Source organism: Nyctibius grandis, chromosome 19, assembly GCF_013368605.1.
Source record: "Nyctibius grandis isolate bNycGra1 chromosome 19, bNycGra1.pri, whole genome shotgun sequence".
In the NCBI taxonomy this organism is placed as follows: Eukaryota; Metazoa; Chordata; class Aves; order Nyctibiiformes; family Nyctibiidae; genus Nyctibius; species Nyctibius grandis.
Genome location: NC_090676.1, coordinates 2,459,989 through 2,476,331, shown reverse-complemented (window position 1 = coordinate 2,476,331; position 16,343 = coordinate 2,459,989). Strand labels below are relative to the sequence as shown.

Here is a 16,343-nt window from a genome sequence, read left to right as displayed (position 1 = left end):
TTTCTGGAGATAAAGATCTCCCTTTTATTTCTTCACAACAAATGTGCACATATGTGCTCCACCACGCATCACTATGTCACGTGGAATAAGAGAAACCCTTCTTCAGAAGGGTCTCTGTCCTTGTCAAAACATGAATTTCCACACCCCAGCAGGGACACAGAATGATTTGTTATTGTATGGTTGCATGTGATGCATTACTTCAGGTGTTAGGTTGCTGGTATCCATTTCCAATTCTTTCAAGCAATATTGTTTGCAAGAGAGAACAAGAGAACAAACAAACAACAAACATTTACAGAGGCTTTTGCTATCACTGCGTTCTCAGGGATGTACTCACCGCGATCAGGATCTGGAAGGAGCTGTGCATGACCTCGATGTACCGATACTCCAGGGCACAGCCTATCACAGAGACGTAGGAATGGCTGTCCAGCCCTTTGATGCCAGACATTGAAGCCTCCTTCCTTACGCAGCCAGGACCATTTTCACTCCACCACGACTGGTGCCGGGAGATGTTGAATGTCAAGAGTTCACTGTCCTAAAGAGAAAAGTTGCAAAGAGATCTCCATTTACTATAAGAGTGTCGGACATGCTGTCAGATGGAGGACATATTAAATCAATGGAACACCTAAAGTTTCTGAGATCCCCACCCTCAAGAAATGCTAGCACAGATCAAAATACATTGGCTTTATATTCCTTATTAAAAAGTGTTTCACAGGCAGACTCCTGTGGTGGGAACCATTTCTGAGGCAGTCCTGCAGCACGCCAACAAACCTATTTCACCATCATGTAGCATATTTTGGAAGCAGATCTGAGCAGCTTCTACATCAGAAAGACAGTTTCTAGGCTGCAGACCCAAGAACACTTTGCTAGTGCTTCTTGCACCCAGAAAAGAACCCTCAAGTTTTGGGTTTGGGAGATTAACCTTGCAAATCTAGAAGAAAAAGGTAAACAAGGCAGCACTAAGCATCCTGTCACAGACTCATGTGCTATGGGTATGCTCTTCCCAGCACAGGAATCTACACAGAGAACTGAAAAATATGAACTTCATAACCCCAAAGTGGGTTTCAAAACCCAACAGATCTTCCTCTGTTCCTAGCTTTTAACACATCTAAGTTCCTGTACCGTTCCTGTCTGATTTCCTCCAAACACTCTTCACATATGGTGCTTCTGCATCTTCTGTTGACCTTACACACTGTCAGCCTCAAGTCAGATCACCCAGCTGAGCTGATCTCACAGCGATGGTCGCAGCTTCTTGCAAACACTTCCCCAGCAATCCCATATCATCTCTACCCCAAGAGAGGCTTTTTTTCTTTTGCTCTTCTCATCTTTGCTAGTTCAATAATTTAAACCATGCCATTGGGGGGGGGTTTACATAGTGAAATGCCACACAAGTAGTGCAGGAGTTTGGTGTGCAACCAGGTGCTCATTTAAAAATGACAACACTTCCCTCACACTTGAGAAAAGAGCAGTACTCACTGGAGTACCTGGGAGAGCTTTGGGATTTTGAGCTTGCAGGACATGGCAAAGCCCTCCCTGCAGACAGTAAAAGACAAACTCAGAACTGACCGAACAGATCAGCTACATCACTTCGGGGACGAGTGCTAAGTGCTGGGTGCCCCAGCAGCCCTCTCGGGTCACTTTGATGCGGAATCAACAACCCCTTTTGACCACAGAACAAGGTGAGGGGTTGCAAGTTTTATGCTGAAGGATAGATTATAAAATTCTCAGGCAGAGAATCTACGTGTCTCTACAGAGTAGAAATAGGTACTGGATATACACACCCCACCTAACCATTACTAAAAGTTTTAGCACCTATCTGTATACTACTTCACACTGCTCATGCCAGGGTCCTACACGGTCCCTGTAGGAAAGAAGTGGCTCCCAGAACAGCAGCAGTCAGAGCTTGGGGCATTCACACTTCCTAACATGGGAAACCTCACGTGGCAGCTCCTTTGCCTCAGCTCCCTGTGGAGTCAAGAAGGAAAACCAGATTCGGAGCAGCTAATCCAGGCTCCTGCTCTGAATTACCCTCTGGAGAGAGGACTTGTCTCCACTGCCAATGCAGGGAGCCTAGCCAGGTAGTCCTGCAGATGATACACTTTTCTGTGTCCGTGTTTGTATCCAGGGACAAACTTGGGTTACAAGAGCAGAAAATTTGAATGCCAGCCAGAAAAACCTGTGAATAGAAACTAAGTGCCCCACTATACACATCGTATAGATACCCTCCACTCCACCACAGATACTCAAAAATGGTTTGCAGAGCTGTTACTAAAATATGCTGCAGGAAGCACATGTTAAGAAATGTGGACAATTAAGTGAGCAGACAGCTGCCAAACTCCTGACATAATCACCACAACAGATGGGATGTGTTTTACAGGAGATGGAGGAGGGCACAGAGATGAAGTATGGCACCAGTGCGAAAGCAGCCTGCATAGCAAAGACAATAGGGAAAAAAGGAAAACTACTAACAGGTGGGAATTTAAAGGAAGCTGTCTGCATTTTATTGGCCGTGGGGAATAATTATTAGATTAGCAGCTACAGGATGATGCACACACTGCAAGGTGCTGTGCTATCTACATTTCTAGAGACAGTTTCTTTTCCAGCTTCTCACAGTTTTGGCAGAAGAGTCTTCGGCTTGCTCCCTCTGCCAGGCATTGCTCTTCAGTGGCCCACAGATATCTCACAGATCCACTAAACTGCAAAGCTGGTTCGTTCTCTCCCAAGTTTGCATGTTCTGAGACACATGGATCTTCCCCAGCAAAAGCTTTTCTTCCTGGAGAGAGCCAGCCCTCCAAGCTGCTGTGCTCTTCTCCCTCTCACAAGCCACTGGCCATTTTGCTTAGGCAAGGAAAGAATCATCTTTCTCAAAAAAAAAGGACACAATTCCCATTTCTTTGCCTGGGGCTTCCCCCAATTAGCACAGAAACAAAGCTGTTCCACAGGGCACCACAGGACCTACCCTTAACCTCAGTCCCCAGGGCTTCCCTCTCCCAGCTCACAGATGGTGCCTTCCCAAACCTTCTGCCTCACTGATGCAAAGAGCCCCTTCAGCGCCTTCTCTGCTCCTTACAGAGGCATCTATGTGTACTGGCAAAGTGAGGAACAGGCTGCTTTCCTCCTTGAATCTCCTTTTTGTCAGTCCTTATAGAATTGGCTCTGGTTTAACTTTTCTGCAGAAGCTGAACTTGCTTGTGAATTAAGCCTGAAAAAGCAGAACAGGTGCTGGGCTGGAGGTAGGCAGGTGGAGGAACAGTAGGTCCTAAACAGCACTCGCTGCTTTTTGCCTACAATCATGCTCCAGCTCTGTGAGAAAAAAAAAAAAAAAAAAAATATATATATATACACACTTCAGTTAAGAACAGATTGGAAAAACTGAGCACATTTGGATTCTAAAAGGGCCACGACGACTCGCACACATGAGCCATCCATCTCACAGCTGTAAAATGAATCCTGATTGCACACTGGGATTGTGGGTGCCCTCGCATTCAGAGACACCTTTCTGAACAGACATCTGTCTGGAGCACTGCAGGGCACGAGGACAGCATGAATGAAAGGGTTTCAGTGTCCTTTGCTCGTGTCCCTGGCTGGATGTCCTCGGAGGATACCTGCACTGATGGGCCACAATAAAAAAGCATTCAAGAAAAATCTCTTAATTGACCTCCAGTTGCTCAGTGCTTGCTGAGAGACTGGGAAAAAAATTCCCAGGATGTCTCCTGTGGTTTGCCAGCTTCGTTTGGTAGGACAGGGTTGAAGAGAAGTGAAGCTATGAAGTAGGAACAGCACACTAAAATCAGGAGAAAAGAACCAGTTGCAAGAAAGTTTAGGAAACATCTGTGTCCCAAAACCTTTCTGCAATGCATTTGAAGTCTAAACACGCTGAAATACTCCCAAAAGTGGTATGCAGGTTGGAAGATGTTAATGAGTCCCAGAAGCGAGCAAGCCCTGCTGTAGGGAGAGCGAGCGATCTGTGTGTAGCTGCACTCCCCCTTGTTCTTGCCAGGCTGCTATTTGAAGGGCTATCGCTTCCTCTTTAACCTTCAGCCTGAAGAGAAACATGAGCAAAGAGTGATAGGAGCTCCTTCGCAGGAGCACGTTGAAGGCCAGCCAAAAAATCACATATCCCTCTGAACTGCTGTAGCACCTGGTTGCCATCCGTTTGCCATCAGTGTGAGAAGGAAGACAGCAGCACTAAAACTGTGGTACCCACATTTTACAGAGTCTATTTTCCGCTCCCAGCCTCACCCCACTGTGTCCCACAGGGAAACTCACACCTACCTCTGACACCCACAGAGCCAGCCGTGTTCCTTTGCTAAAATAGTTTTCTGAAAGCTGTTCTGAAATGATTTTCTAAGGGACGCTATCAGAGATGGGTTTATTTCTTGTTGTTAACAGCCTTCTGAACCGCCTCCCCCCAAATTTCCTTAATTATCAGGCAAGCCAGCACTATAATGGCTCTGGAAACAAATTGAACCCTGTATGGGAGCCCCCAGAACTTGACAGAAAAATAATTTTAAATCTTTTCAGTTGGAAATATTTCTTATCAAAATAGGAACTAGAATGTTTATCTTTTAGTCATGTGTGCTGAATAGCTGCATCACCCTGGGACAACAGAGAAACACTTTCCTTGTCTCTCAGCAGGCTTGTTGACAGTGCCACAGCATTCAAAGGCCAAATCCCAGGCTTCCAGTTTCTAAATTTAGATGGAGTGGAGGGACAGTTGTAATTACGCCTGCGTTTATCTATCCTCCTCACAGTATTTTTTCCAGGTACAAAGTCATCCCAAGATGCCATCCAGATTCTCTGGAATACAAATAACCCCCCATCTGACTAATAAGGGCTGCTTCCATTTCGAGAGGAGATTTAGACCACCACCATGGCTCTGGATTCAGATCAAAGCACTGGGTAGACAAGAGAGAATATAAAGGAAGGGTAAAAAAAAAAACAAACCACCATTCCAAGATGAATAATTCCAGAGGGAAGAAGACAAAGGAATACATTGAAACACACAACACCAATTCCTCAAACCTCTCTGAACATTTCTCAAGTACATGATGAAGAGTCAATCAGCATGGCAGCTGGACAGACAGATGCTCGTATATCTTACCAGCAGGATTTTAATAATTAACTCAGACTGAGGGGTTGCAGGAGGGACTGTGTTTCACACTCTAGTAGACAGGGAGAAGCTTAACATGTTATTTCAAGCACAGCCTAGAAACTTCAGAGAGAGCTCCCAACAATTCACCTAACCAAATGGCCACATGGACAAAGAGAAAAGAAGGAGATGGAACAGGAACAGACCAGAGGAGGAGGAACAGCAATCTGGGAATTGGGCGGTGAGCCCCACCACAGAGCAGTGGTACAGCACTTTCAGACAGGCTGCGTTTCCCCCAGATGCTGCAAGTGTGCTCAGAGCTGCGAGCAGAGCAAGTCAGCAAGGCAACGCTGCCAAAAGCTGCTCAGAGGCACATCACCATCTCGCTGCCAGTGCTGAGAAGCAACCCTTCAAATCCAGATTGCTGTATCTCTTGCCTGCTCATTGGCAAAGCACTTCCAGGAAAGCTGGCACAGGCTACACGCTTAGGGAGGCCCTCGTGGCAACAAGTGCTTTCTTAGACACTTATGCTGATCCGTTTGTGTCTGGCCACCTAATGAAGTTCTGTTGTGCCATATTTCACACTCTTATTCCTACTAAGAAAAGATTGCAAGATTAAAAAAAATGACAGGATAGAAACATAGAAATCAGGCCAGTTTAGCTCTTCCAAGAAGTAGCGAATAGATTCACAGAGCAGGAAAGAACATTTTCCTTTTGGAAAAAAATAATTCAGGGTAGTTATAACTAGTGGTTAGGAGGCAGATGGTTAGTGAGTAGTTATAACTAGTGGTTAGGAGGTAGATGGTTAGTGAGTAGTTATAACTAGTGGTTAGGAGGTAGATGGTTAGTAAGTAGTTATAACTACCCTGAGCAGGGCTGGCCAGAACAGCCATTCTCAGGGTTTCCATGGCCAGGAGAGAGCAAGCACTGCTGGAGGGAGAACACTTTAGGAAATGATGAAAAACAGGAGGAAAGGGAGGGTGAGAAGTGCTGGGCAGACAATGCAATGGAGGAAAGAGTCAGTGGAAAAGCAATTGCTTGTTAAAGGAAAGCAAAGAGCCAGCCCCCAAACTGTGGTTCAACAACCATGCACCTACCAGCCCATATTCTACTGACACAGAGTTTATAACTAAGAGATAGTCTCTTAACCCCTTTGCCACATACTTATGAGCTGACGTGGGACCTTACCCCACAGACCCCACAGCTGTGGTGCCCCTGGTTTCTGTTCTTTAGATCAGCCGGGCACCCAAAGCAAAGGGGGCACGAGAAGAAGTGTCCGTGCTCACCTCAGCCCTGTACTGCCCTGCTCACATCATGTACCACTGTGAAATCAGATCTAGGCACCAGAGCACAAAGAATTATTTGCAGTAAGTGCATGTAACCATTTCCTCATTTTTTCAATTCTCCAGGCTTTTCCTAAACTTGCTACAGCAGAAACTCCTGAATCCTTTCTGCGCTTTCTCACACCCCCCATCACCTGTCTCAGTTGCACTGGGCTGTCATTACCAGCCGCCGCGTTAACAAACTCCATTCTTTCTAGCTCGCTGCCCTTTGTGCATGTTGTCATTATAAATTAGCTACAGAGACCTCCCTGGCAGGCTGCCCTTGTCAGCAATACAGAGGGGCGAGCACAGCGCTGGCCACTCTCCCACAGGCTCACCAGGAATCATGGAGGAAACTGCACCTGAAGACCTTCCTCAGAGCTATCAGCCCCTTCAGGGACTCGCACCACAACAGCCCTGTCTAAAACACTCCCCAGGATCTTCATGCTTAGTCTAGTAGCTAATGAGTTAGCGTTTACCTGACCAGCTCCATCAGCCTCACTCCACCAAAGCTCTTCTTCTAATATCTACCTGCTTACTGCCAGGCTAATTACAGCTTTGACTTCTTATTAGGAACTAAAGGACAGTTTCCTCCCAAGGCCCCTGAGAGCACACAGAGGTACCTGCTCTTCTGCAGCACCGCTGCCATAAACCCCCAGCTGATACTGCCCTGCCCTTGCCCCCTCCAAAAGCCTGTTCAACACATGTTCAGCCAAGCCCAGGTGTCCTTCAGGGATCAGATCCCAAGACTACAGAGATCAATAAGACTCTGCAGATGTCAGCTGGCTTTGGATCAGGTTTCTAGAGATGCAGCAGGACAGCAATACTACTCTTGAGTCCAGCCTGCAAAGCACCACACTGTCCTACAGAAGCCTTCATTCCTGTTTCAAGTGTCTCTTTTGTTCTCATGTGGAAGTGAGGTTCTGTTTTGCCATTACAAAGACCCAAACAACTTTAGTTAAAGGGGAGAAGGAGGAAAGAAAGCAGCATCGTGAGTTTTTCATGTAAGATAGCCTTTTTAAATGAAAGTAACTCATTAAGAACAGAGGCAAGGCTGTATTTTACTGCCAAATGAGCACAAATACTCTGTTGTTTTTGCCAGTTGCCACCAAACTAATAGCATGAATTTCTCATTGCAGCTCTAGAGGGAAGTCCACCGAGTCGATATCAAATTAAACTGCAGCTCAATTCTATTAAAAAAGTCCCCAATCACAAGTGTCATCCTCTAGGCTAAATAAAGGTTCTCTGTGTGCTGGCTTTGCTAAAATGAGCCACAGCACAGAGCAAGGTTACGAGATGAAGCTCCTCTGTAGTGGAGAAAGTGGAGTTGGCTGTGCTGTTTGACTTGCAGAACAGCAACCTGACGTGTTGCAGGGCAAGTTGGGATTAGTAAACACAAGTAATCAGCTGGCTGGAAGCAAACACTGGCTGTCAGAGAAGCTCCCAGAGCAGTTAATCAAGCCAATATTTCCTCCACAGAAGGGAGCATTTAAGTAGTTACATAAAATTCTTTTTTAGTTGGTCACAGCCAACACAGAGATCATCTCAGGCTGAGCTTTCAGACCTTGAGTAATCACTGTTTTGGGCAAGAACTCTCTCAAAGTTTCTGTGGATAATTGAGAGGGGAAATGGAGATTAATTGAGGAATTGGGAAGGCACATTTTCTTATCTGCAAAGGATTTATGCTGTCATTCATGACTCACTGTAGGCCTGATAAAAAAAACTTAGTGCAGTTCCAATTATGACTGCAACTGAGATGTATGACGTGGGAATTTAGGCCAGATGTAGAGTGCTCTGAAATGAACCTGTATCCTATAATCGCTCTCAGTCTGCTAAGCTACAGCAACACTTGGTAATTCATTGCTGCACTGGCCAGCAAAGGGCTCCAGAAATCGGTATCAGCTCCCCATTTTTACCATACAACAAGCAGTTCTCCTCCACCCGCTAGTAAGGCAGCCCTCTCCATAGGCAAGAAGGCAGGACCAGCTTCCAGGCAGCCCCCTCCCACCCACCTGAACCAGCACCTCCCTGATCTCACAGCCCAGCTCCATCCCCTTTGATGCAAAGCCTGGGCACTCACCCATAAAGCTCCTACTCACCTTTGAGAGGCCTCCCACTTCTAAGTAAAAGCAGATGATGAAGATGTTCCAGGTGACCCAAATTGCAGTCCAGATGGCATACTAGAAGGGAATGGGGGGGAGAGAAAGAAGCAATAAACAGTAGGAAGTCACTGGAACTAGTTTATAGATCTGTGATGCAGCTGGGGGCAGTTAAACGCCCTGAGTCAGCACTGCAGTGGTTTTCCTCTGTTTCCCACATGCAGATGGTCCCTTGCGTGATTAGAGACCCAGGGGCAGAAGTTTGGAGGAAGAGCTTCTGCCATGCCTTTGTCCAGCACCTAGTTCTCCCTGTCTGTTGTGCACTATCTCGGTGTTACTTTGGTACCAGTAATAATTATCTGGTATCTTCCAGGTTTGGAGTAAGCACAGTCAAAGTGCAGCACACTGAACAATGTGTTCCTGAGCACAGCACCTCCTGCTACAATTGTTTACAACTCTCAGGCCTCATTTCCCAAGGGCTTTACTCAGTTCCTCATCACTTGCCACATCCCACCAGAGCAAAGGCTGCACAAGGCTTGAATGGCTCTGAACAACACGGACGTTACTTACCACCACTATGTAGCGAGGTCTGTATTGAATAGTGCCAAAGAGGCCAAGGATAACGATGATGATGTGGAGGAAGTTGGCCAGGATAGGGGCCCACTGGTACCCCAGGAAATCGAACACTTGCCTCTCTAATGCAGCAAGCTGGAAGGCAGAAGGAAAAGGAGAGTTACAGCTTCTGGGCTCATGATGTTTATTCTCAAGGTTTTAACACGCTCCCTGAGCAAACCACTGCAGCTGCTGCAGATGTTACTCCATTCCCAAAGCAATTTACTGCCTATGAACCAGGTCAGTAGGACAGAACGTGTGTCTACACGCCCCCTCTTCCACTTTGTACTCATCCCATCTCCTCCGATGGCTGAGCTAACGCAGACCAGTGAGCTCCTGTGGGGGCACGTCCTCTGCTCTGTGCACTCTGCAGCAGGAGGTGGCCCTGGCAGAAGGCAGAGGTGAGCAGCAGGACGGTGACATCTTAAACGGCTGCAGCAGGACTTTCAAGAGCTCATTTGTCAGAGCCTTCAGCACCACTCCATCATTCCTGACAGCTCTCATGTTTCTGCTCTCCAGCACACATCCATCAAAGTGAGACAGGAGGAAACCCTCTCCTCCACCTTCGCCCCACAGAAAATGCTGCCATCCAGCAAAAAAATTCTGCAAACACTGCTGTGTTTCGCATGCAGCTGAAAGAGCGCGATAAACATGCCATCGCATGCTAGCCTGTACACCCCCCCAGCCTTTAAATATTACGTCTATAGGTGAAACAGCGAGTGGAGGGGGCAAAATGGTTCCTGCAGGTTTTTCCTGCGTTATGCAGAGAGAGCTTCTCTTTGCTTGTCTCCACTAACGCAGTCCAACCAACCTCCCCCCGCTGACCAGTGACTTTGCTAGTGCTAAGGCACAGCAGGAGATTTCCCTGTCAGGGTAAGATTTCAAAGTCTGTTTAATTATCATAGTAGTATGCTGGGATTGCATTATTGCATTTCATATTTATTTGCACTTAAACAATTACAATTTACCATTGATAGTTAATATTAATTTAACTGGTGACCTTGTTGCAGTCTACAACTACCTGAAGGGAGGTTGTAGCGCAGTGGGAGTCGGCCTCTTCTCCCAGGCAACCAGCGACAGGACAAGAGGACACAGCCTCAGGCTTCGCCAGGGGAGGTTCAGGTTGGACATTAGGAAGCATTTCTTCTCAGCAAGGGTCATTAGCCATTGGAAGGGGCTGCCCAGGGAGGTGGTGGAGTCACCATCTCTGGAGGGGTTTAAGAAAAGACTGGCCATGGCACTTAGTGCCCTGGTCTAGTTGCCATGGTGGTGTCAGGGCAATGGTTGGACTCGATGATCCCAGAGGTCTCTTCCAGCCTGATTGATTCTGTGATTCTGTGAACTACTAATTAGACATTAACCATGGATGATCCTAGTCCTGTGTAATCAGCTATGTGACATCTTTTCCTGGCTTGGCTTTCAAATGGCAGCTGGAGACCAAGCACTGGAGCATCTGTAATGGCTTAAAGCCTTTAAGGATGGGAGTGGTTGCAGATCCCCATCAAGCTGCATGATGAGGGAAGCCACATCTCTCAAATGACCAGTTTTTCTCCTTCTTCCTGCATCAGTGAGGAAATCACTTTCACACCTCTCTTGGGCTAGGAAGGTATTGCAATTCTCAACACTACCTTGGAAGTTCAACAAAAATCTGTATTTCAAAGAAATCTACAGCAGCCCTGGCTAAGGGAGATCAATCAGCATGGTGATAAACAGGTTTCCCTCTCTGACATCTCTCTTCACTGGCAAAGGGGCGCAGAGAGAGCGGGGAGGGAATGGAGGCAGTCTACAAAACTGTCTCTTTGCAAAATAACTAGTCTTCCCTTTGAAGCAACGCACACTGCCCCGTTCCGATCGATGTGAACCGCCTAGGAAGGTGCTGTGAGATGTGCTGCACAGCCACGCGCCAGGCTCCGGGGCTGGAACAGGGCAAACGCTGCTCATGTCCCTGTTCAGCCTCCTCTCCCCTCGAGCACGGCAGATTTTCCTTATCTCATCAGAAACAGCAGTAATAGGTCAAACACTTAATCCTTCAGGAGGGGATTAACGCACACACATAAACAATATTTGGAAATGTTGAATCCTGACTAGCTGGCAATGGGTCACTTGACTGTGACCACTTCATCCAATCAGGCAGTTAATTGGCTTTGTGCGTTACATTAACGTGGGAGTACGTGCCAGGAGAGCCAGCGGTGCGGGGCGTCGATTAGCCGAGGGGACACAATGGGGGTGGGTTCCACAGAGAACGCCCTGCGCAGCTTCTCCTCTTGCCTTCAGGCCCTGAGAAGGGGGATAGAGACAGATCCTTCCCACCCCTGCCTTCTGCCATGAGTTTTCCACTCAGGCATCCATGTCTGGAAAAGTGTTTTCTTCTCACAAATATTTGCCATTAGGGCTGGATAAAAAGGGGACAGCTTGTCCTTCCATAGCTTTGTGATGTTTCCTGGCTTGTTTGGACCAGGGAAGATGTTGGTCTGTGAAGTGAGAGGTACCCAACCATCCTCGAGACAGACCTGCCAGTCTACACTGACTTCAGCCTGGGGCACAGCTCCTAGAGATCTCCGGTCCCTGGCCACACTGGATTTTTCCCCATGATCCCAGAAGTCAGCTTCATGTCATACCTCCCTCTTCCTTACTGCGATTGCCCTTGTCTCTGGGTTGTTTCTGTCCTGATTTATGTTCCTTTGCCACTTTCTCTGCATTTTTTTACGGTTCTGTGTCCCTGGGAGCTGCAGGTGTGACTCGGCTGATGCAGAGATCGGCCGTGCCTGTCTGCTGGCTCAGCTCAGGGGAGCGGGAGCTGGGTCGGTGCGCCTGTGTGTGATGGGCGAGCTCAGGCAAAGCTGTTTCCCCATTTATAAAAATAAAAACAATGTTCTGTAAGACGTACGTCGAGGACAAGCGCAAATGCTACCGATGAACCTCTAACACTGTATTACTGACAGGCGGGTAGTGAGTCTGTGCTGCAATCCAGCCGTCAGAAATGCAGCCTGAAGTTACCCTGGGCTCGTCCCTGTTCCCCCAGGAACCTAGCACAATTAGGGAAATATTTGCTAAAAACATAGATAAACAACCATTTCAGTCCTTACACTGCAGGTCTGTGTGCAAAGCTTACCCCTTAACTGCTGCTGAGATGTGCAGCTGATGTTTGTGCTAAGCTGGCCTTGATTTGGGGCTGGGAAGTGAAGAATGTCGTGGTACCCATCAGTCCTGGTCCCTTCCGTCTGGCTCAGAAATGGCAGGGTCAGGGTTTGCCCACGCCTACAGGTACCGATATATCTGTGTACGCACCCCTGTACTGAACCTCTCTCGGATCCCTCTTGTTGAGCAGGGGAAATGCCATCTTTTTCTGCTGCTGCCAAGTTTCTGCAGAGTAATATCCTCGCTGTAACGTGCTTTACGATGATTCACACTACTCTACTGAGAAAGCCTATTATATTCTGGAGAGATTGGTTGTAAAGAGAAATTTCACAGATTGTGGCACAGGTTTCAACCCATTCAAAGCTGACAGGACCTTTCCATCAGGGAGGACAAATTTGTCTTCTTTATGACTATTCTTATTAAAAACAGGACTCCTTCTGCTCCTTTTGCTTCTCTAGCCCATAGAACATTTTTACCTTTCATTCTTCATATTAAATGATTTGTTGAGGTACTAAAATGGGAATAGTTGTGACAGACTTTTCTCTCCTGAAGTAAACTACATTTCTGCTGATCTGAGTGAAACTGGAATAGCAAATAATAACCATGTGAAGCAATTGTGAGCCAGGCAAACAAAACAAGCCAAAGCTCTCTGTTGGGCCATCATTCATGTATACGGCCGGGAAAGATAAGAAAAGCAGAGGAGATGTTGCAGTTTACAGAGTCCTATCACATAGCTCACACACAGTAAGCAAAGAAAGGCTTTGTGAGCCGGCACGATGGGACACGCTCAAGGTCTTTACACCATTAAAACTTCCCCAGAGAGGGAAGCTGTACTGGAGCTGGAGGGGAGCGTTGCCTGATGGAGCCCATTGCAGAATAGGAAAATGGTCTTAGAAAACATCTCAAAATGTGGAACAGTTTCTTGTTGGGGGGAATTTCAAACCATTCCAGTTGCGTTTCCAATGGCTCTGGCAGGACAGTGTCACTGGCAGATGCCGATGCCAGCAGGACCCTCCGAGCTGATTCAACGTGGGCTGGGAGGTGCTTGTTTACATTCTGGTCCCTCAAATCTTTCCTATCCCCTCATCTGTCTTCTGTCACTCCTGTCACACTGATAAGCTGACAGTTCAACCTGCTCCCCTTGTGCCTCCATCCTGCTAAGGAAGAAGGGATGCTGATGAACAAGTCAGTTACCTTTAATTCTTTAACTCCCTGTCCTTTATAGGCTACTATCAAGGCCATGTTATCAGCTAGATTTGCTCCTCTTAGTTTATTAAGCTTTTAAAGCCTTTAATCTTCTTTGGTTTGGATCTGTGTCTTTCACTGCATTTCTGAAATCAATTGGGACACAAAATAACAAATATCACTTTCCAGATGTTGACATGACTCATACAGATGCAGGAAAGATGCTCAGAAAGCCCAATGACGGGTACAGATATGCAAAGAGCACATCCTGCCTACACACACGTGTCCATATGTATCTGCTCCTGCAAGCAAACCTGCTTTTACACTTTCCAAGTTCAGCTTTAATATGAGATTTTGTTTTAAAATTAAATGTTAGAAATAAAATTACAATAAATGGAGCAAATGGGAAAGGCTGATCCTACTGCTATGGGTCAGCCAGGACTTAAGGGAGATACTCCTGCAAAAAAAAGAAGAAAAAAAAGGTTTTACCCAGAAACCTAGACAATTTTCCACTTGGCCCACAAAAAAGCAACTTGAAAACTCTTTTACTACTCCTTGTCTTTCACGGCTATAAAAACACATAGCCTCACAGACTGCTCCAGCTCCTGCACTGCCCTTGTTCAGCGGTGGACGCAGACGCCTTGGACCCCCGTGTGCCTATCTACAGCTTCAACACAGACAAAACTTGCAACTTAAACCCCTATATTTACTTTCTCTCTAGCCTGAACAGAGAAAGAGCCTCAGCTGCAGCCCTCGGTCGCCACCGCGCTCCTCTGATGTTCAGGGCTCATTCCCGACGCGTTGATTCAGCGTTTGATTTCCTGCCAGCTGGCTCTGCTTTTTAAGACGATGCTCTTTGTTTGTCTACTGTGCAAACACCATCGGAGCGGCCAAGACTTTCACTGGAAAAGGTCACGTGTCTTTTCTTGAGGAAAAACTTGCATTGATTTCCCGAGGTATTTTGGCCATGCAGTGGTTGATGGTTTGAGTTCAGGACAAAGTCACAGTACTGCCATCCCTATGAGATATCACAGAAGGATGAAAATTTAAGCTTCCAGCTAGCTGAAACAGCAGGAAGAAATTAAAAAGTCTCAAATGTATCATTTAAAAAATATATCTCTTTAGGGGTTGAACACAAATATCTTTATGTTTGGTTCTTTCATACAGTTTAAGTTTGGCAATACTAAACACCTGTCTGGTCTGTTTATTATTGTTACTATTATTATTGTATTGCTATTACTGGTATTATTACGATATATTATATTATTATACATAGTCTTTCTATAAAATTGCTTTGCCTTTGTAAATGGTGAAACAATGCTAGATCTAAGGAATCCTAAGCCCAAGCTGCAGTGTGATGAGCAGTGAGCAGAAAACTCCTTTCTTGTGCCAGTGCTTATTCAAGGTGGAGAAGATTTTGTGGGTAGAGAAATTATTAAACAGTAAGTCTGCTTTTAGCACAGCGGCAGCATTTCTAAATAAATATTAATGGTCGTAATAGCTGTTTAATTAGGTTTATCTGAAAAAGCAGTTCAGTGAGCCACTACTTCACATCCCCTAACCAAGGGGCTCGTTCTGCTCAGTGCCGCGTCCTTGTCTCTTCTACAGTCAGCATCTCACGTGCTCATACCCGCCGCATTCATGAAATCTCATTTTTCTTCAGTAAGGGTTGTCAAGGAAACCTTCCTCGGGGCCTTGTGATCCACAGCTCCTTTGCCAGCATCCCTCGCTGAACCACAGAGGTCAAGAGACTAATTGCCCAGGAGGTCTCTGTTTGTCACCGTCTCCCAGACATCTTTGGTCACTCTGGCCGAGGGATACAATAAGCCCCATTCTCTGCTCGGTTTGGTCCCTTTCCTCCCCAGGAGCTGCTTAAACCCCTTCTATTCACACAGACATTATAGAGGCCTCCAGCAGCAGACCTTCTATCTTTAAATCATTTATGTTTCAGGAGCAAACTCTGGTCACTGCGATGGCGTGGAAGACCAACGCCAGCCACGGGCCCCCCACAAGGCAGCTGGAGAAGTCCCCAGCGCTGGCGTGAGCCCCACACCAGGTCATGCCTTGCAGATGGCTGCTCCTGGGGTGTTACACTCCAGCAAACACAGCTTTCAGACTGCACCATGCCACAGCTGAGGGTCAGGACTTCTCCCAGCCCCGTACCATCCTGCACAGAGCCTGGACAGAATTAACCCCTTGGTGTGGTGCAGCACAACTGCCCTGCTGATGCCTGGAGCATCCTGCTGTTAAACAGCCTGGCGTTGAGTCCTCACCTCCTCCTTCCCCCTGGCCTGGCACCTTTGTGCTCTGGATTCTCCCCTCCCGGCGTCATTTTGTGTGTTGGCAACGATGCTCTCAGGAGTGCTGCTGCTTTGACCTTGATCCCTATGCTTTCTGCTGCCGATGCCTTTCAGAAATATCCTAGCTGCAAAGATAAGTCATTATTCAGTCCCACATGCCCGAATGCTGTTTAGCATTCCAGGAAAGGCACAATCTTTGCTAAACATAAGGGATGAGACTGGCACTGAAGCGGTGCAGAAGCCTGGTTGTGTCTGGAGTTGAGGCTTCAGAAGGGCTGAGGTTTCCTAGTGCATCACGTACGGCCACCAGCCTTGCTTGGCTGGAGACACAGGCTATGCACAACCATTCATGCACACAAACCTCTTAAACCTTTTTTCTCCAGGTGTTGGGTTGGGCCATGAAGTGGGCGAAACAGCAAGGACATGTGAAGGGAGAGAGAAGGCTCTGGGGCATAAGGCAGGAGCTGGCAGTACTTCTTCTAGCAAGACTCTAGTCCGTGGTCCCCACCAAATGGCACATCCCCAGGGGCAGCCCCTCCCCTGCTCCACAACCCTCTAAACGGCATGACAAGAGGTACAGTTAATTAGCTGGCTCCTG

General features: G+C 47.0%; 1 protein-coding gene across 3 annotated transcripts in view; it reads right to left on the bottom strand.

Annotated features, from left to right (window-relative positions):
- NKAIN4 (sodium/potassium transporting ATPase interacting 4) overlaps positions 1-16,343 on the bottom strand; it is a 50,825-nt gene that overhangs the window by 16,028 nt on the left and 18,454 nt on the right. For all 3 annotated transcript variants that reach the window (XM_068416196.1, XM_068416197.1, XM_068416198.1), the window contains exons 2-4: positions 9,081-9,218; positions 8,511-8,591; positions 335-532 (exon numbers count right to left, since the gene is read on the bottom strand). In XM_068416196.1, coding sequence (XP_068272297.1) covers positions 335-532; positions 8,511-8,591; positions 9,081-9,218 — 417 coding nt within the window. The remainder of the gene's footprint in view (positions 1-334; positions 533-8,510; positions 8,592-9,080; positions 9,219-16,343) is intronic.